The sequence below is a fragment of the Ammospiza nelsoni genome, chromosome 23, assembly GCF_027579445.1.
Source record: "Ammospiza nelsoni isolate bAmmNel1 chromosome 23, bAmmNel1.pri, whole genome shotgun sequence".
Taxonomy (NCBI): Eukaryota; Metazoa; Chordata; class Aves; order Passeriformes; family Passerellidae; genus Ammospiza; species Ammospiza nelsoni.
This window is the reverse complement of record NC_080655.1, coordinates 6,975,103-6,995,943: the sequence shown is the minus strand read 5'-3', so window position 1 is coordinate 6,995,943 and position 20,841 is coordinate 6,975,103. Positions and strand designations below refer to the sequence as shown.

The following is a 20,841-nucleotide window of genomic DNA, read 5'->3' as shown; positions in this document are numbered from 1 at the left end:
CCCAGCGTGGTTCCCTGTGCTGGCACTGCTGGGGCAGCTCCAGCCCTGGGGCAGCTCTGGGCCCCTCCTGGCAGGAGAGACCCTGAGGGGCTGGGGTGTGTGCAGGGAAGGGAACTGAGCTGGGGAAGGGTCTGGAGCACCGTGAGCAGCTGAGGGAGCTGGGAAAGGGGCTCAGCCTGGAGCAAATTTCTGGCTGTGCACAACTCCCTGACAGGAGGGGACAGCCAAGGGAGGTCAGGCTCTGCTGCCAGGCAACAGGGGCAAGGACAAGAGGAAATGGCTTCAGGCTGTGCCAGGGAAGTTCAGGTTGGATATTTGAAAAAAAAATGCTGAAAGAATTGATCAGGAATTGGAATAAATTGCCCAGGGCAGTGATGGAGTCACCATACCTAGAAGAGTTCAAGAGGTGACTGAATGTGGCACCTGGTGACTTGGGTTAAGGATGATTATGGTGACTGGGGTGATGGTGGGACTCGATGGTCTTGAAGGTCACTTCCAGCCTTGGTGACTGTGATAGTTTAAAATTTCAAAGCATTGTAGCAAATATTCAAAGCTTAGATTAGAATATTTTGCAGTTGAGTGTTGCTGCCTCGTTAGCTGGGTCCTTGTGATGGGCAATGCCGGGGTGCTCTGGCTGTGGCTTAAGGTCTGGAATATCTGTCATGACTCCAGCACCCATCGGGATAAACATCCTAAATTCAACTTGTCTGGGCTTATTAAATGCACAAGTTTAATGTACAAAAACAGTGTCAACCTTTTGGTAAAATTGTGTTGGTGTGATGGGAAAAGATATTCTGTGAGTGGCTTTCACCATTCTGAGTTAATGGGGCATTTAACAGTATCTCTGTAGCTGCTGTAACTCTTATCCACTTTCTTATTGTAGAATTAAGAGTCTGTCTTGTCTTAGGCTGGAAGAAAGCCCACAATTCCCAGAAATTCTTTAGGGAGTGATGCGCCATCCGTGGAAGTGTCCAAGGCCAGGTTGGACAGAGCTTGGAGCAGCCTGGTGTAGTGGAAGGCGTCTCTGCCCATGACAGGGGTGCACCTGGATGGGCTCTAAGGTCTCTTCCATCCCAGGCCCGTCTGGGATTCTGTGGTTATTCCTGGAGTGGAGATTCAGCTCAATGGGCCACAGTGCTGTGGTTGTGCAGTGTGGGCTGTTACACACATAACAGCCCGTAAGGAACTTGTGGGATAACTGTGGGTGATGTTTTCCTGTGCAGATCCTGTCCCTGTTCGACCTGCTGCGATACTGCGTCAGCGTGTGCAACCAGATCGCCGCGCACCTGCACATCCACGTGTTCCGCATCAAGGGCTGCCCCACGCACTCGAACCACCACTAGGGATGGGAGCTGCCATGGGGGAGTGGAGGGGGAGCTGGGGTTCTACAGGAGTGGATGAAGACTTGTAGGAGACTAAGGCTAAAAGCAGATAAGAACAAAGTAATTTATAATAATCAATGTTGTATAACTTTTCTTCTTTGTTATCAGTAACACTCCTTAACTAGTCTCCTGCCTGAGAGAGTGAATTCCAAGTACACCCTAGTCAACTTTCCATGTAGTCAACTCTGTTGGTTCCAAGCCCGGGAAAGCATGCAGGAAGAAAATGCTCTGTCTTTGTAATTACCTTGATTACAAATTAATCTCTCTATGGTGAATGGATCCCCACCAACTGAAGTTTCTAATGTAGTATAATTACAGCTGCAATCTGACTTGCTTTTAATTTTAATATTTCATCATCTCTTAGTGAAATACTTGTTTAGTGTCCACTTGGAATTTATTTACTAAAGACCTGAGCTGGTAAAAACCCAGAGATATCTCACTAAGTTGTGTGGCTGCAGCAGCTGCCAGGTGGGAGCCAGGCTGGGGTGGTTTTTGCTCGTGCATTGCTGACAAAGCGGTTTCATGCTGAACAGGGTCCTGCGAGCCAAGGGGTGCCCGGCATGCAAAATAGTGTGGTATCTTTGTCAATTAATTTTATTTTTTTAAATAAACATTATCTAAAAAGACAACTTATTTCTCAATTTTCTTCAGTGGAAAAGACTATAAGAAAAAAAAAATTACTGTTTACTTTTTTATGTATAAAACTTAAGCAAAATTTCCTTTCTGCTCTTAATAAATAAGAATTCTGAGAGCAACAGTTGTCTTGAGATGTATATGTTGCTCTGTCATGCTTAGACTTGTGAATGACAAACCTGGCTGTGGTTTAGAGAGTAGTTTTCCAGTGCTTTTATGTGGATCATGTCATTCCAGGATTTCTGAGAGCTTTGCTTGCTATATAGTGCAGTAAGTTTGGGTTTCTTTTTTCTGTCATTGTTTTCATACAATTTTAACTGTCATGAACTGCATGAGGGACACTAAGATTAATGGAGGGTTTAATTGCATGATAATGAAGTTCACATGGTGCCACAGGCCCAGGCCCTGGCACTGAGGGGAACTTCCCCCCGAGCAAAGGGGCTGAAGTACCAAGCAGGGAGTGACTGTGAGCAGGATCTGCCTTGGCTCTGGGGAAGCTGCTGCAGACAGCTGGAATGTTGGATCCCATGTCTGAAATGCCAGCCCTCTAACCATGGAGCATCCCTCTGAAGGTGGGAAGGAAATCCTCTGTACTGGGAGCTCAGGCCAAGGCAGTGCATGTGGACAATGACATGGCTCTGAAGGAGTTAAACACAGCTCATGGTCAAAAAATCCGAACCAAAAAACTTCACACCTCAGTAAATCAAAATCTCACTGAGCTCCTGTAAGGGCTGATGTGGATTTCCTGTGATACCCCAGTGATTAGAAACTGTGCTCAGGAAGTGGAGAGAAAACTCAGTTCCTGCAGTGCTTGGAGAGGTTTGAAACCCTTGTGCCCTCTCCCCGGGCAGTGCTCAGTGTCTGGCTGCTGTGGACTGAGAGATTGAGCTTCTTTGTGTCCTGGCAGGGACAGGACTGGAGGGAGCATGAAGGAAGGTGGCTCTGCTTTAGTGGCTGCAGTGTTTGTGGGGACAGCCCAGGCTGGCCCTGCTGGGCTGTGCTAGCACGTGGAGCAGAGGTGCCAAGTCCTTCAGCCCAGCCTTGGCACAGGAAGTGCCCAGTCTCGTGGCTTCTGTGCTTGGAAGAGTCTTGGTTCCTTCCCATGGAGGGGCACCGTGTCAGCAGGTGAGGTGGGGGTCATGTGTCAGCCTGGGGGCACTGGGGGAATCAGGAACGTGCTTGGGATGAGGAGACTCCTGTATGGCTTCCCCACTCCACCTTTGCCCTCCCACTTGGAATCTTGTGAGCAGCAGTTTTATGGCAAGAGCAGCTGAAGGTTCTTGAGGGTCCTGGCTCTGTCTTGGGTGGGGGTTTGATTCCTGCATCCTGATACACCTGGGGCAGCTCCCCCATGTCCTGGAGCTCTGCTCCAAGTACCTTGGTGCCAGGAGCATCTCCATGCGTGAGGTGACAGCTCTAGAATGACATTTTTAGATATAAGTGGAATTCATGGAACTCGTTGAGTTTTAACAGCAGTGAGTGGGAAGGGGCTGATCTGGACAATGCAGCTTCTTCAAGGGCAGCAGGTAAGTCTGCAAGGGAAGAGAGTGGAAGGGTTTGAACGTTCCCTTTACAAATCACGTGTTTCCTTTCATCAGCATAGAGTGGGTGCAGAACTGTTGCTTGGAAAGTCCCTCCCTGGAGTGTGAGTGATTTCCTTGAATCAGAATCAGTCTGCTGGTTTGTCAAGTCCAGCCTTTAACCAGACACCTCTGTACTCACCCATGTAAACAAGGAGATTCCTGCTCTCAGTCCTCAGGGGTTTAAGATTAGGCCACTCCAAATGATTTGTTACTAATACTTAAAACTGGAGAAGAACCAAAGCCTTTAAAAGGCTGTGCAGGACCAGACTTCCATGTGCAAAGCTAAAGCCTGTTGCTGTTCAAGAAATGCAGTAGGACACCTTTTTCTGAGCTTTTCACTCCCTGGAATTTTGGATGCCTCCAGCCAAGAAAAAATTCCATTTCTCTGCTGATGTAGTTTCAGTGATATCAGGGAACAGTCACTGCTAGCAATCCAAGCCCTCTAAAGTGCTGCTATGGCTCTGGGTTTGGTGACAGATAATGGAATAAAAGACCTTTCCACCTGCCTTGTTTGTGGCCATGGGTCACCTCAGTTGTGCTTGTGGGGTTGAGAATGGGCACCGGGGATTTGTGGGCTCAGCCTGATCTCATGATGGGGCCCTTAAATTTTCTGTTGTGTTGAGAAGACAGGAGGGGGAATTTCTGCAGCAGCAGCACCTGGGAATGAGAATATGCCCTGCTAAAACAAAGTTCTGCTCTTCAGGTTTTCCTCTCAGTTTGTAAAGAGAAGCTGGAAATTTCCACTGGGTGTTGTGTTGGCTCTTTAAGAAGTGCTGAAAGAGTTCCCTTGTTCTGATAAGGAGTTTAACACAGGAAAGGGGCAGGTCAGGACACCTCAGGGCCTCTTTCCGTGTCACCAAAGCCTCAGCTTTGTTTCAAAGCACTGTTTTTCTCTTCCCATCCTACCCAGCTTGCCCCAGGTACCACCAGTGCTGCTGTGACCCAGCTGTGAGTGTGGAATGGAGCTGCAGAGGAGTTTAATCATTTCCAGAGGGTGAGGACTACAGCAGTTCAGAGGTTATGGCCAGGTGGGCTGGGAGCAGGGTGGGAGCAGTGGGAAGCACTGGGCTGTCACCCCTGTGCTGGCTCCTGCAGGGTGCACCCTCCCAGCACTGTTTGCTGGCACCGAGGCCACTGGCAGAGGGTGACACATGCCAGAGCATGAAATTATCTTCCCCAGAGCAGCTGCATAGCAGGGACTGAGTCCCAAATCAGCAGCAGGGGCTGAGCTGCCTGCCAGCCAGGCCCCAAGTTGTTTGGATGGTGTGAGCTGGCCAGTGTTCTGCTGGGAACTATGTTAACAATTTAGCAGAATAAATGAGCTCTTTCCAATTCAGGGAAACATTTCTTGGCGCTGTTTTATTTACTGTTGTAGGCTTGGATCAAGTGTTGGGCAAATCTCGAGCAGGAAGAAGGATTTAAAAATACACAGTGGGTTGTGCTGATGTGCTGCAATGTGACCCAGCCCCAGTGTCCCTGCTCCCAGCAGTCCCAGCTGAGCCTTGCCAGGGTGTCCCCAGCAAACAGTCTGTCCACCCTTTGGGCATTGAAGGGAGGGTATTAAAGCCAGAACTCAGCAAATACCTATAAAAAAGGAGAGTGACTTTTTACACAAGGAAACAGTGATATAACAAGGAGGAATTGATGTAAATTAAAATAGGAGATTTTTAGATGGCATGTTAGGAAGAAACTCCTCTCTGTGAGGGTGGTGAGGCCCCGGCACAGGTGCCCAGAGCAGCTTTGGCTGCCCCTGCATCCCTGCCAGTGCCCATGGCCAGGTTGAATGGGGCTTGGGGAACCCTGGGATGGTGGAAGATGTCCCTGCCATGGGACTGGGTGATCATTAACGTCCCTTCCAACACAAACCATTCTGGGACTTGATGATTCTAAGGCAGCTCTTGCCCTTCTGAAGCTGAAGTAAACCCTAGCCTAGCAGCTGGAGCACTGACTGCATTTGAAAATTTATATGTTTTTTAATTTAAGGATGCATTTTTGTTTATCTGTTTTCAGCAGTTGAGGAATAAACTGTCAGTTTTTTCTCCAGAAGGAATTAAGCAATCACACAGTCCAGTCCCCTGGGTGATTTGTAATTGTTTCCAAAAGAACTACTCCCAAAACGATGACCACTTCCCAGTTTCTCAATGAGATGGTGTTTGGCTTCACAAACAAAAGGTTTGACATCTCCTCACAACATAATGAACAAGCAGGAGAAGAGTGAGGCAGAGTGGCCTTTTTCAAAGGAATTGTTTGTGGTATGTGCCCTTGATTTTCCGCACCATTTTCTGCTGTCAGTTGAACTTTGAAAAATAAATATGATAAAAACCCCCCAGAACAAAACCACTAACCTTTAATTTCCTGTAGTTAACCCTGTGCTCTCTCCACCCATGAGGGGGAACTTGTGGAGCCAGAGAAGACACCTCCAGTGCCAAAAATCCCCTTTTTTCCTAACATATAATTCCTGCTCCCCCTCCAAACACATGTGGAGGCTGAACAACAAATTGACAATTTTCTTTCAGCAGGGTTGGAGATTTTCACTGCTGGTTGTGCCCTATGTCCAGCTGTGTTTCTGTCACATTTGAGGCTGACTGGACGAAGGGTTCAAAAATAAATATCCTTTATCTCTCTTGTTTGGGTGGATGTTGCCCAGCTCAGAGAGTAAAAGCCAACTGGCAGCCTGGTGGATTTCACTTCTTGTGCTAAATCCCCCACTGGGGCTCCCAGCAGCACTGCAGAAGTTGTGTTAAACTGATTTGGAGCCAGGGGAGGAGGCATCAAGGTGGTCAGAGGGATGAAGCAGCTCTGCTGTGAGGAGAGGTGAGAATTGGTGTTGTTCAGTCTGGAGAAGAGAACCTTTGAGGTGACCTCAGTGTGTGCTTTCAGTACCTGAGGGAACCACAAGAAGGGCAGAGAGAGACTGTGGACAAGGGCCTGGAGTGACAGGACAAGGGGAATGGATTCCTGTTGGCAGAGGGCAGGGTTAGATGGGGTACTGGGGAGAAATTGTTCCCTGTGAGGGTGGGCAGGCCCTGGCACAACAGAGCAGCTGCCCCTGGATCCCTGGAAGTGTCCAAGGCCAGGTTGGATGGGGCTTGGAGCAGCCTGGGCTGGTGAAAGGTGTGGAAGGTGTGCTCATGGCAGGGGGTGGAACTGGGTGGTCATGAACAATCCCTCCCATCCCAAAACAGCCTGAGATCCCATGATTCCAGGATATTTTTGATATTCTGATAGCCTTTGCTGGCAGAAGTACCTGGGTTGGGTTTCTGTGGATGGGACCAGTCACATCTGCAGCCCCAGCACAGCCTCCCTGCTGCAATATGAATTTCCTGGGTGAGTGTGTTCAGAAAGGAGAACTGTCATTTAGCTCAAATCTGCTGATGGCCTCACATTTCAGAGAGGAATTGCAAGGTTTGAAGAGAAGTTGGCACCAAAATCAGACCCAAGGAGGATGGTGACACGTTTTACTCTGGGATGGAACAAATCCTTCCTCCCTCCCTGAAGCTGTTGATCAGCTGTTTCCCCTTGAGCCCCCACAGCCATGTGGCCTTCACAGTTTGCTCCAGCACAAATAAATAACCTGCTGGAAATGAGTATTTTTGTTTACTTGGAAAGCCAAACTTGGCTCTGTGTGGCACCAGTGATGCAGCAGCTGCAAGAGAGGAAACCACAAACACCATCCCCCCCACCTGCTCCTGCTGGTGTTCAACAATGGCTTAATAAAACAATATAAATTAAAACAATATAAACCAGTTGTTAATAACAAACCCTCAGGAACTGTGCAATGGGATGTTCCTTATTTGCAAACCCCTGGTTTGTTTTAATGAGAAGTAACACTATTTCCTACTCATCCCTTTTTTTTCTCCCTTCTAATAATTACTCCAAACCCCTGCTGTCCTGCAGCCAGCCCTGGCTGCCCTCGCTCTGTGTGAGCTGTTGGGGGACAAGAGCTGTGCAGGGCCAAGCACTGGGAGTCACAATCTGTCCCTGGAGCAACCAAGAGTGGGAAGGAAATCCCAGCCTGGTGCTGGTTCTGTGCAAAGAGTTTTCCAGTGCAATGGTGCCCTGAGAAAGAAAGGGTGCTCAGTGCTGCCCAGGAGTGCCAGGTGGGCAGGAACAGAGTCCAGTATGGTGCTGCTGGCAGGGATGTGTCAATCCCAATCCTGCTCCCCTTCTCCCACTCTGAACTTCAGGAGTCCTTTCTGTGCTTCTTCTGTTCATGGTACTCTATTATTTTCTTCTGGAAATATGCTGTGGAGGAAAAAAGGTCATGGGTGAGGTGCTGGTGTTTGGAATGGGGGATACAGGGCTGCCCAGCCTGAATCCTGGGAAGTGTTTCTATCCCAAGCCATCCTGGGTTACGGACACCTGCACCCACCAAGGACCTGGGGCAAATGTGGAAATGAAGAGTCCAAGGCAGGCTGGATGGGGCTTGGAGCAACCTGGGATTGTGGGAGGTGTCCCTGCCCATGGCAGGGGTGGAACGAGATGCCCTCTGAAGGTCCCTCCAACCCAGTTTGTTGGAATTTTGGGATTCTGTAAGTCTATGAAATGGGGGTGGTTGCAATGCCACCCATCCCTCTCACCCAAAATAGGCTTTATTATGCTGGGTTAGCCAGAGGCTTTAACCCATATGTTCACTCCTGTTCAGTTTTGTGTTTCCCACCAGCAAGGAAGGGAGAAAGCAGCAGACCCAGCAAAACACCAGAATGGTGATGTAGGCTGGGAATACAATAAGAAAACAGGCACTGTGCTGTGCCTCTCTTTCTCCCCAGGTTTGCCCCATAAGGTCTCACATGAAAGGGCAGAGAAGCAGCAGCTGAGGCAGTACCAGCAGGTGGGGTGGCAGATCCCAGCCCAGGATGTCTCATCCAGAAATACAGTTTTTGGGTGGTTTCCTCCACCTGCGCTGCCCATTGGTCCATGTGCCAGGCTGGGAGGAGGCTCAGCTCTGCCTTGTGCCCTGCAAATCCCCAGGAAGGGGGAAGGAGCAGCCCTGCTGCCACAGAGTTAGGGGCTGAGCTGAGTCAGACTCCTGGCAGCTGCTGCTGTGCCCAAGCCAAATGTTGGTGCTGCTGCCACTTGTTTGCCTCAACACAGAGCCCTCAGTGAGCCAGCCCCAGCTCCAGGTGAGGGACAAGATCTAAAATGAATCATAGAGTCCAGAATCCCATGCTGGTTTGAGTTGGAAGGGTAATCCAATTTCAAACTCTGCCCTGGGTAGAGACACCTTCCACCAGGCCAGTTTGCTCCAAGCCCCATCCAAAGTGGCCTTAGACACTTCCAGGGATGGGGAGTCACAAATGAGGATTTATTTTTTGTGTGACAGGTATGGAGAAATGAGGCCACTGAGAGCAAACAGGATCTGCCCAGTGCCCTGAGCACCCTCAGCTCAGGCTGCATCCCACCCCTCACCAGGCACGAAGCATCTCTGCCCCCAAACCAACCAGCCCCGGGTTCCACAGAGCCCACCCCACAGGGCAGGGGTGAGAAATGGGACCATTACCTTCCTGGGGGATCCTGCTCTTCTCCACTTCCTCAATAAATAGGGAGAACATGTTTGTCTTCACAAACTTCTTGAGGAGCCGGCGGCAGCTCTTGGAGGCCATGGCCTTGCAGAAGTTTCGCTCCTGGAAGCTGCCAGAGCCACTCCTGCCCCACTTGATGTGGGAGCCATAGTGCCCCACCAGGCGCACAAAGAACTGCACGAAGGCCTCCGACACCAGGGCGTTCACCTGCTCCGAGGCTGGGGGACACAGAGCACGAGAGGTGGGGATGAGACCCCTGAACACACAGCATGGCCTTCTGCTAACCTGGTCTGTGCCTGCATCCCCAGGGGTTACTTGCTTGGAGCCTTCCTCCGCCACTAATCAAGGATCAGAATAATTTTGCTGAGGAACCATTCCAGGGTAGCAGCATCTTAATGTTCTAAATATTAGCAAAAATCCATTTTTCCAGCAGAATTATCTGTTCCTGCTCTTGTGTTTAAAAGGAGAGAAGAAAACCCAAGGGATTACCCCTGCAAATAGGGGCAGAAACATCCCAGACCAGGTGACTTTAGGAAAATCCCTTGGCTGAAGTCTCTAGCCATGAAGAGGGCAGATCAGGGCTCTTTTACCATCACAGACATCCTTACTGTGCACGTTGTTGTTGTTGTTGTGCCTGTTCAGAGATGTCAGCATCTCGTTCTGCAGCTTCCCAGGCAGGATCTCCTCCTCATCCCCCACCTGGAAAGCAATGGGGCCGTGAAGCACTGGAGAGAATCCAGCTCAGGGGGCCAGGGATGGTACAACCCACCAGAGGGGCTTTCAAAGCTCATTAATTAATCATCATTGCAATGTCCTGCAGAGATGTGGGTGTGGGGTATCCAGGGCATGGACCCTGCTGTTCTGGCTCCAAAGCCAGGAGCAGTGGCTGTAGACATCCCCACTTGGGATGTTCCCCCTGGGAGAGTGGCACTGAAGATGGCTCTGCCCCCAAAACCATAGAACCACAAAATCCCAGAGAGGTTTGGGTTAGAAGGGACGTTAAAGCTCATCCCATTCCACCCTCTGCCATGGGCAGGGACATTTTCCACTAGACTACATTGCTCCAAGCTCTAGCCAACTTAGCCCTGGACACTTTCAGGGATCCAGGGGCAGCCACAGCTTCTGTGGGCAATCTGGGCCAGGGCTTCACCACCTTCACAGGGAAGAATTCCTTCCCAAAAACCCATCTAACCCTGCCCTCTGTCAGTTTGAAGCCATTTAAAGATGTGGAAGCTGCCAGGTAGCTGGCACAAAGGAGAAAAGGCCCTCCTGGGGTTATCCAAGCACCCCCAGCCCCAGCCCCAGCCAGGAGGAAGGGAGGACCTACCGCCCGGATGATCTTCCCTTCACAGAGATCAACTATCAGAGCCTGAAAGAGAGAGGGGAGGGAGCAGCTTTAGCCCTGCCAAGGCACCTGGGCTTCCTCCCACCCATTTTGGGATGGGACTGGTGTGTCACCAGCCCGTGAGGGTGGCAGGAGAGGGATCAGCCCCTGTCTGCAAGAGGGACCTGGGCAAGGGGCACCAGGGCATTTCCCACAAGGACAATTTTTGCTGCAGGTTTGGTGGCATGTCCCCACACAGCTTTCCTCTGCTTCAAGACTGGGATGACCCCAACAGCAGCTCCTGGAGCACAGGGGCAGGGCAGCTCCCAGGAGAATGTGGAGGTAACACCCCAAGTGCCAACAGGAGGGGACATGGAATACATCCTCATTTCCAGCCTCCCTGGATGGGAAAAGGGCACAGTCAGAGCCCCAGCGCCAAGCCAGACCTGGGAACACGGATGAACTGATGGCTCCACGCAGCTGCCCTCCCCTCCAGGTGAAATACCTCCTCCATTGGCTGCTCCAGGACCCGCTGCAGGTGCCGCATCTGGATGCCGACCATGAAGGGCGTGGGGCAGCACACAGTGTCCAGCAGGCACTCGGGCAGCACGGGGATGTAGGTGTGAGCCCAGGTGAAGGGGTACAGCAGAGCAGCCACGGCGTGGATGCACTGGGACAGGACACTGTGGGACAGGAGCCAGCAGTGACACCACGGAGCGAGGAGGGAACATCCCACCCCCGGCTCTGCTGTGCCCTGTGCCACTGCAAGGGCGTTTTTATAACCAAGAGATCAGGACCCACCTCAGCTCCTCGGCCAGGAAGATGAGCCGTCGCTCCAGCATGGCAGAGGCGAAGATGTGCAGGATGAGGTGAGGGCTGAGCCGCTGGAGCAGAGCCTGGAACTCCACGTGCTCCAGGTGGGCGTCCACAGGGCGTGTGAGCTCGATGAGCTGCCGAGGAAGAGCACGGAACCCCAGCTTAGGAGGAGCAACACTCCCCCGTCCTGCCCTGGCCTCCTGAGAAGGTGATTTGGGAGCAATTCATGACCCAGTGTGGCAGCATCTGCACCGTGTCCATGCAGAAGGGACAAACTCCATTTCACCCTGCCTGGGGATTCAGCCTCTGCAGCACTGAGAGCTCAGGGAAGCCATCAGTGATGAGCACTGTGGGGCTCTTTATTTGGGCACTGGATTTTTAACCCAAATGCCTCTTTTCTCCAGTCCTCCCAAGTGCCTGGCAGAGGGTGGCAGGGACATGTCCCATCTCAGTGTCTGAGAGGTCATCTGTGAGCTGCCAGCAAAGGGAGGAGTGGGGAAGGCATGACTCCTGCAAATGCCACAAAACCTTCCTCTAAAGTCTCTCTGGCAGGGCCAGCCTGGCAATTCCTGGCTAAGATGCCCCAAAAGTGAGGGACCTAATGGATGTTTGCAGGCAGGCTGGCTACTCAGCTGCATTTGCCCACGAGCCTCCCAATTCCATCAATCCCCATGGCAGCCAGACTTGGTGAGTACTGAAGGGTTAACAGGAATGTGCAGCTTATGACACAGTCCTGGCCCTTCTCCCCATCCTTCAGGATGAAAATCCCCTTCTCCACATGCTTTTCCAGCAAGGCAGCATCTTTCCAGCCAGGCTTGGCTGGGCTCCACAGCCCCTTTCCAGCACAAACGCTGCCCCATCCCCACTTCAGCCATGCAGTACCCATCATTTATTTCCCCTCCTTTCCTGGTCTCAGTGATCTCCTTGCTCCAGACCCTGCCCAGAGCCCCAGAGTGCAGCTCTTTCGAAGAACATCCTCATTCCTCCTCCCTCTGGCAGCCCAGGCTGTGCTTCCAACCATGGCCCTGGGACAGAGCATTGAGCAACCTGCAAAAAGTCTTGCACAATCTCCCTGGATTAGGAAATTGCTCAGATCACCAGCTGCTAAATTGCTCTGGAGAGCAGGGATCCTGCTTTCAGGCCCTCCCTGGCACATCCACGGGATGCTCAGCATTGAGGAGATTTTGCCCAGTGCCAGAGTGGATCTTACCTATTTTTCCAGCTTGGCTTGGCCACAAGAAAAGAAAAAGCAAATTAAAAAGCTCTGCTTATGCGAGTCTGGGCTGTGTGGGCGCAATGAGATCATCTCATCCATGCCTGGATCAGATCTTTTCTCTACATGAGAAGACTGGGCTTGTCACACACCTGCACCTGCCTGGGGGCTAAACCAGGCAGGAATCAAGCCTGGGAGTTGAGCAGAGTGGTATGGAGAGGAGTATAATCATGGAACCATGGAATCATCAGGGCTGGAAAAGCCCTCTAAGAGCCCTCTAAGACCATGAACTCCACGTTCACCACCAACCCCCATCCCCAAGTGCCACATTCACGTGTTTTGAACACTTCAAGGGATGGTGATTCCACCACTGCGCTGGACAGGCGGTGCCAGTGCCTGACCACCTCTTTTGGGAAGGAATTTGCAGCCCAAGCCAGCCCTGGCACCACTGTGCTCCCCAGCCTGCCCGAGGAGCAGGCGCTGGCTCAGGAGCAGCTCCCAGCCCCTGGCACAAATCCTGCTCTGACATCAGGGCCAGGCAAGTCCCAACACAGAATATGGAGAGGCTTTTGTGCAGCAGCTCCAGCTTCAGGCTGGGGGAGCCGCAGAGGTCGCAAAGGGGGATGGGCTCCATCCTCATCCTCACTGCTCTCCTCCTGGATCAGGGAGAGGTAACTGCCCTCTTCCCAAGCCCCTGGCAGCCTGACCCACCCTGCCCTGCCCTGTGGTCAGCACCCCTGGGTGCTGCAGGGTGGAAGCTGCTCCCAGGTGTGGACCAGGAGATGCCCCCGGGTCCCCACCCACCTCTGTGCCCGACTCGGGGATGAAGCTTTTGATGGTGACAGTTTTCCCTGGGGCGGGGAAGGGCGACTCCCGCAGGCCCTGCATGAAGGGGTAGATCACTGCCATGGAGATCTGGCGCCTCTTCTCCACCTCGTCCAGGATCTGGGTGAGACAGATGTGAGCTGGGGATCCCCAGCAGATAAAGGAGCAGCTGCCAGGGCCACCACTGGGCCAGAGCCACCACGTCCCTACCTTGGAGAAGAGCCCAAAGCAGCCCAGGCAGCTGATGATGCAGAAAACCTCGGGGAGTCGGACACCACGCCCGGACGGCTGAAAGAGTGTGGGAAAAGGATGTGAGCATCTCCCAGCCCCCTGCACCAAACTCTCCAAAAGGGATCCTCACTTGCTCCCCTCAAATTCCCTGTCACTGACTGGGAGATTTTCAAAGCTAGGGCTGAGGCCAACGATGTAGCTGATGCTGGAAAAGCAGGGGGTGCCCAGAGGAGGTGATTTGGGTGCCTAAGCTGTTAATTATTTTGGTGCAAAGTCCTTTGGCATATTTGCAAACTGTCCTCCCACCCAGGCACACGTTCTCCAAGACACCTTGCCCCACCATCCTTGGGGTTAATCCTGCCTCCTGCTGCAACAGGGGCCACTGGGATGAGTTCTTTGGCTTCTTTTTTCCCTTTCCAACTGGATTATCCTGGGTCTGTTTGCTCTTTTCAGCCCTCCAGACATCCAGTTCCAACAGCCTGAGCTCATCCCTGGATGCTGAAATGGGAAGGTGCACCAGGATGAAGGGGTGGTGGATCCAGCTGTGGCACAGGGATGTCCTCCTGGATTTATGTCCCTGTTCAAAGCAGCAGCCAGAGAAGACCATTGCATCTCAGAGCCCCTGAGCTGGTCAAACCCATGAGCTGAGAAACAGCCGCTGCTCAGATGCAGATTTTGGGGATGGGGCTGAGGGCTCTTAGCTCCTTGGTACCTGGATGGCTGCACTGACATTCCCATCCTGATCCCAAGTGGGATTTGCAGCCATGGGAAAGGAGCCAGGCAAGCTGTGGAAGCCCGTGGGGAATCACAGAACTGTTAAGTTTGGAAAAGCCCTCCAAGATCTCCAAGTCCAAAAGCAGCCCAGCACCACCACATCCACCCCTAAACCGTATCCCCACATCCACAGGCTTTGTGAACACTCATTGTCTCCTCCATCTGAGTTATGGCTCAGCAGAGAGCTCTAGAAACCCCTCTGTGTCCCCTCTTGCTGCTCCCCATCACTGCGGCCAAGGCCGGTGGCTTTCTGAGGAGCTGAACCTGGTGGGAGGTGACGTGTCCCCCGTGGGGAGGGGGTGACACTGACACCCTCCGTGGGTGTGGGGAGGGCAGGGCTCACCAGCAGCCGCCTGCAGTAGCCAATCTTCCTGCTGCCATCCACGTTGGTCAGGACAAAGGAAAAGGTTTCGCTGCAAGGAGAGAAAACATGGGGCTGGGAGGAGCTGGATGGGCTGGGCTGGGCTGCTCCCTCCAGCCCTCAGGAGCCCAGCAGGGGTGGGGACCCCAGCCCAGACCCTGCGGTGGGGCAGGTACCTGGTGAACTCCGTGATGGGCGCCCAGTTGTTGCCGTCGGGGAAGCAGAAGAGGGGGATGGCTTGGAGGAGACGTTCCTCCTCCTCCTTCTGGCCCTTCAGCAAGTTCTCACGCTGGGTGGAAGCGATGCCAAGAGTCAGGGAGATGGAGGGTCCCCATTGTCACCAGGAATGGGGTGGGATTCAGTGGAATGAGGTCTGCCCCAAAGCCACCCCTGCCTCTTAGTGATGCAGAAGGGGCCTGCACATGTCTGGACAAGCACCTCCCAAAAATCCCATGGACAGTGAGGCAAAGCAGAGGGACCCTCTGCAAATGTGATCTCTTCCTGTGCCACCTCCCTGAGATGTGATTTCCCCACTGTGGTCTCCCCTTTTGGGACAGGAGCCCAGGGAGAGCCCCTGGAGTTTCCTCCTGGGGTGGTGGCCCTGGGCTGGGATCACGGGGAGGGACAGATGGTCCCAGCAACCCCAACCCAGGGCAGGCAAAGGCTTGGGCTCTGGGACTGTGACTCAAGAGCATGGGGCACCTTTCTCCTTCCATAGCTTTAAGGATGGGGAAGGAACAACATCCCTTTCTCCTATAAATGTGGAAAATTAATCTTATCAGAAACACAGCACTAAATACCTTTGGGAATTGGTAGGTTATCTTGGGCTCATAACGTCCATCTGGCATCTTCTTCAGCGACACCACCACCAGGTACTCAAAGAAGAACTGTCCAGCAGAGTAGAAGACTGAGCTCCGCTCCCCCTGCTTCCCCTGTGGTGCCTGTGGGGGGGTGTTGTCTGCAGCACAGGCCCCATCTTTTCCTTCTGAAACCAAAAAGATCCCCAAAAAAATCTGATCAGAGTGCAATAAAAGGTCTGAGGGCAAGGGAGGAGTTGCAGAGTTACATGTGAACTGGCTGAAGGGAACCAGGCCCTGGTGCCCAGGACTTTTGGCCCCCAAAAATGGGGACATGAAAAGGAAAGAGAAACGGCTTTTATGAGTCTTTTAGGGAAAATCCTGACACCTCCAGCCTTCCTTTGCCCCAGCCCAATGAGGGCAGGAGGATGCTCAGAGCAAAGCAGACACAAGGAATGAGGAGAGCAGATGGGCTCTGCATTAAACATCGGCAGGGAGGTGTGGGAATGTGTTTATAGCAGTTAATTTAATTCTCTTAGGAGAAGTAAACAGCAACAAGTAAACAGCCCAGATCTTGTCTGAGCACCTCCTAAAGCTCCAGCCAGGTGAATCCCAGCCTCTCCCTGCCAGGTGTCCTGGGAACTGCAGATTGCAAATGAGCTGCTGGAGGGTTTTCCCTAAACCAAAGCAAAGCAGTTCCTGGAGGTTACAACCCAGTTCCTGTTGGGCTGGTTGGGGAGGGCAGCTGGGAAGCATCAGCAGGCACACCCTGAACAACCAGGAATAGGAGGGAAAAGAGCCCCATCCAGCATCTCCAAGGGCCCTGGGATGGCCACAGTGGGACAGTGAGATCTGAGGGATGGACAGAGGCTGCAGCCAGGCCAGGCCACAGCTCCTCCCTCTGCCAGAGGCCACTTCTGCCTCCCTTTATACCTTGTTCCCTTATCCTTGATACAGAAACTGCCCCATCTCTGATTATGGTGGGGAGCTGGAGCAGAAAAGCAGAGCTGCTCCTAAAAGGAACAGCAAGGAAAATAAGTATGTGGCTGGATGAGATTAGTGGCACTTGCAGTTTGTCCCCAGACCCCAGAGTTTGTCCCTGAGCTCTTCTAGTTGTGCCACAGCTGGTTAGGGCAAGGCAGGGCTGTGATCAGCCATTCCCATTATCCTTCTCCATGGATGGCATCCTCCTCCAAAAGCAGTGCTGGTGGACACCCTGCCCACATGTCCCTCCAGCTCCAGAGCTGCTTCCTTCAGTCTGGAATCACCTGTCCAGCCTTTATCCCAGGTCACTGGGAGCTGATGGGAACAGAAGGCTCATAGGAGGAGGTGACACTCATGGTGCCATCAGGATGTTCCTTCCCAGGGATCAGAAATTCCTTTCCCATCTTGGGGTGGGGGGATGCTCAAAGCCCCCCCTTTGTGCACCCTGGGGCTGCCCCACCTCCACACACAAAGTCCTTTCCCTTTGGCAAGGTGAAATCCATCCCCAAGGGGACCCTCTGCAGCAGGTGAAGGATGAGACCCGGCTGAAGATATCTCTGGTTTATCCTCATTGGGGACCATCCTGGACCTGCTCAATGAGGGGCTCCAGGCCAGGAAAAAGGTTCACAAGATTGCTTCTCCTGCTCTTCCTTGGGATGCTCCAGCAACGGCTTTGGTCTGCTCCCAGCTGTGGCCCAGGCAGGGGGTTCTTGTTGGGGAGAACCCAGGGAAGAAGGCTGCATCATGGGGGGGCTGCTGGTGTCATGGCAGGGCTGCTGGTGTCCCCCATCCACGCTGGACACTGGCATTGGCTGTTTTCCCATCACCAGGGCAAGATGAAAGCGCAGTTAACTCCTGCCAATCCAGTCTCATTCTGCATTTCATAGAAAGACAGATCTGCTCTTCAGCAAGGACTGCATTTGCATTTTGTCCATGGGGTTTAGAAGCAAACAAGCCAAACCTGCTGCTCTGGAGAGCCTGGCCTTGCCAGGCTACAGCTCTGCCTCTCCCCTGTGGAAGTGTGGATCCCCCAGCAGCACCAGGTCTGGCTGCAAAGCCCTCACTGGCAGAGCCTGAATCCCTCCAAGACCACAACTCCATCCCTGGGCTGGCAGACGAGCTCCAGGGATGTGAGGAGTGAACTGCCAGGCGGGCTGATGTGGCACCAGAGATGCCAGCGCTGTCCCAGCCCGGCAGGGCTCACAAGAGCCGATGACTCTCCCATAGCCCATAGTGCCAGGAAGATTCGGGGTGCCCCCCCAGCCGTGGGTGAGAGCATGCCCTGCGAGGAAGGGAAGGAGGAGGGTGGCCAGGGGTGCTGTGGCCGCTCCTGGATGGAAAGTGGCTCCGGTGACGTGGATCCTCACCTTCCATCCCCCGGGCACGGAGAGGGCAAAGGCTGCTGGAGCTCTCCTTATCGCCCAGGGCTGCGCTCAGCCCCGCTCTGCCTGTGGCACAACCGGTTTCTTTCCTCCCGGAAAACTCCCGACCTCTGGTGTGCCAAGGTCTCCCGACCTGGTTTGCAGGGGAGCTCTGTCTCCCGTGCCGCCCGGTGCCCACCTGCCCCGGCTTCGGCTTTATCGAACATGGGGAAACGCCGAGCTCTTGCGGAGCCAGACCCAGCACAAAACAGACGGGGAGGGGAGCGCTGTAAGCCCCCCAATCCATGGATTGCTCCAACCTGCTCTGCTCTGCCTTGAGATACGGCAGCCAGAAAACTCCGATGATCCTTTCGGTATCTCGGAAAAGATCGCAAATCCCAAAGGACCAATTTCTGCAGCGCCTTCTGAAGGCTCTGCAACACCCAGCTGTCCTGAGCGGCGCCGTCTCCCTCGTGGGTGCCCCCACGGACCCGCTCCCGGCTGTCGCAGATGCCACGGCACGCCCTGCGATCCCCGTTCCGCGGGGCTGTGGGGAGACAGGGGGTCTGTGGCGCCGGGGAATCCCTGCGGCTGGCTGCGGTGGGCTCAGCTGGAAGGGCTGGGTTTCGGGGAGATGTGGTACGCTCGGGATGGGCTGAACCCCCGAGAACGGTGCAAGAGATGCGGCGAGTCCCGGGGCAGCCGGCCCGAGCTGGGCTCCGTGCGGTGGGGAGTGGACGGGCAGGGCTGGGGGACCGAGCCGCCGCCGCCGCCGCTTCCCCGGGACCGTCTTCGCTCCGCCGGCAGCCGCGGGCTCCCGCAGCCGCCGCACCGGGGATGGACCTGTCCTGACACCGGCACCGACGCCGGCACCGGGGATGGACCTGTCCTGACACCGGTACCGGCACCGGCACCGGCACCTCCCGGAGCCCCTCCCGCCCCTCACCTCTGCGGCCGGCGCGCCGCAGGCTCCGTCGCAAGAAGTTGCCGAGGGAAGAAGCCATGGTGGTCTCGGTTCGGCCCCGGCCCGGCTGAGGGCTCGGCTTCCGCCCGCCGCGCTTTCGCTTTCCCGGGGGAGGAGGGACGGCACGGGGCGGAGAGGAGGAGGAGGAGCGGGGACCGGGCAACACCTGGCACCGGCCGGGCACGGGACACGCGTCCGGGGAGAGCGGGCGCTGGGGACGGGGTAATCCGGGAAACCGGGAGAAACGGGCATGGGGGGTCCGGGAGCATCGGGAATGAGGGGAGCAGGGAGCCGAGGATGCCAGGAGGAACTCGGGATGGGGGATCCGGGAGTACAGGACATGTGGGTAAGGGAAGGACTGAGAATGAGAGTCCGTGGGGAGGAGGAGTCGGGAGCGCCGGGCACGGAGGTCCTGGAAGGAACCTGGATGGGGGTCCTGGGAGCTTCGGGAATGGGGCAGGCGGGAAGCCCTGGGTGCAGAGGAGCAGGAGCAGCGGGCACGGGGGTACAGGGAGCTCTGGGATCTGGGTCTGAGAGGGCACGGTGGTCGTGGAGGCAGCGGGAATGGGGGAACTGGGAGCACCCCAGTTGTAAGGATGCCAGGAGGAGCCAGACGTGGGACATCCAGGAGAATCGGGCATGGGGACACCCCGAGCACCGGACACAGAGGGAGCTGAGCATCCCCTCAAACGGGGCTGGCCATCCCAGTGGGGAGCCGGCCTAGGCTGGGGCACAGGGTGGGCATCAGGGCATGGACACCTGGAACAAGGTTTGCCTTGCCATTGCAGGAGACAGAACACTCATTCCCCAGTGCTACAGCATTGCCCAAATCCTGCTCCAGCCTCCCGGCCTCCTCCAAGCCCTTTTTTCCCTGGGACCCCACCAGTGCCAGGACCAATGCCCAGCACAGCCTCTGTGGGGTCGGAGATGGCACTGACTCGTCCCCTCCAGGGTACAGATGTGTCCCAGATGTGTCTCCAGGGTACAGATGTTTGGTGTCTCTCGCTCTGCAGCCAGCCCATCACCCCCTCCGGTGACTCCACTGTGCTTCAATCCCCTGCCGTGGGCTGCGAGCTCGTCCTGACCCCTCAGGCATGGCAGCTGGGCTGTGCTTTCCCTCGGGCTGGCGTTTCCTCACCGCTCAGAGATTCATCCTCCCTCCCAGAGGTACTGAGATGTGCTGTGTCCTTGCCCTTTCCTTGCCCTCTGCCTCCATTGAAGGAAGGAGGAGCAGTGTCCCGGTGCTGCCATCCGGGGGTTTCCCTGTCCTGGGCATGCCAGGACACTGTGGAGCTGCTCGGCTTTGCTGGGTGGTTTCACTGCTCTGCACACGCCAACAGGGAAAGTCCCTTAAAAAACAATGATATCTTTAAAAGAAAAATCCCAGTTTCCCATTCTCAGCCTATCCATCAGCATTTCCTCTGCTGTTTTTGGGTAGTGCTTATGCAGTAACTAAGATCCATTTCAAACCAAACAATTATCTGATCCAAAAATTGAAGTAATGAGTATCTTCTGTGATCTTAATTAAACATGCAGAGGGACCTCGGGCACAGCTATGGGTTATCAGACTGCAGATGTGATGAGCTGTGCACAGTTCTCAGCCCCAGTGCCGGCATGAGGCCGTTTGCAGCTGTAGAGCTGATTCCCTACACCAAATGTCCTCATCTCTTTTATTTTGCAACATCTCCCCTTCCTCTGCCGAGTGTGGGCTGGAGCCCGAGGATGGGTTTGCAGCCGCCAGGAATGGCCTTCGCCAGCTTGCAGAGGTGGTGGATGCTTCCAAAATTCATCCCCACCGGGACACGTGCCTCTGATTCAACCAGGATGCTGCCTCCTCATTGGGCTTATCAGGGAATTGCTGGTGCAGGAGTCATTTTACTGGCTAATTTTGAGTGGGTGGGAAAGCATTTGTGCTTCTCGGAGGAGAGGACAGTGTGTTTGTTTGTGCACAGGGCTGGTTCCCAGGACAAATTTCCTCTTGGCACAAAGGGAAAAGAAAAAATTAGGGGGTTTCCCCTGGATTTTGGAGAAGTACGCCTGCTTCCTGGAAACTGGCGCCACCTTAGGAAAA

General features: G+C 54.2%; 2 protein-coding genes across 4 annotated transcripts in view; one reads left to right on the top strand and one right to left on the bottom strand.

Moving 5' to 3' along the window:
* The window catches only part of CEPT1 (choline/ethanolamine phosphotransferase 1), a 31,836-nt gene extending 29,825 nt beyond the window's left edge, over positions 1–2,011 (top strand). For both annotated transcript variants that reach the window (XM_059488043.1, XM_059488042.1), the window contains exon 9: positions 1,224–2,011. In XM_059488043.1, coding sequence (XP_059344026.1) covers positions 1,224–1,343 — 120 coding nt within the window. In that variant the 3' untranslated portion in view covers positions 1,344–2,011. The remainder of the gene's footprint in view (positions 1–1,223) is intronic.
* A 5,031-nt stretch (positions 2,012–7,042) lies between these two features.
* DENND2D (DENN domain containing 2D) lies at positions 7,043–18,863 on the bottom strand. Of its 2 annotated transcripts, XM_059487889.1 has the most exons (12): positions 18,753–18,863; positions 15,465–15,649; positions 14,841–14,953; positions 14,647–14,716; positions 13,509–13,586; positions 13,278–13,418; positions 11,246–11,394; positions 10,950–11,127; positions 10,448–10,489; positions 9,729–9,819; positions 9,099–9,338; positions 7,043–7,843 (listed from the first exon to the last, which is right to left on the bottom strand). In XM_059487889.1, exons 1-12 carry the CDS (start codon positions 18,808–18,810, stop codon positions 7,782–7,784), a joined length of 1,407 nt encoding a protein of 468 aa, XP_059343872.1. In that variant the 5' UTR covers positions 18,811–18,863; the 3' UTR covers positions 7,043–7,781. The 2 variants fall into 2 exon arrangements, with proteins under 2 accessions (XP_059343872.1, XP_059343873.1); XM_059487890.1 differs by lacking the exon at positions 10,448–10,489.
* Between the last annotated feature and the right edge of the window lie 1,978 nt (positions 18,864–20,841).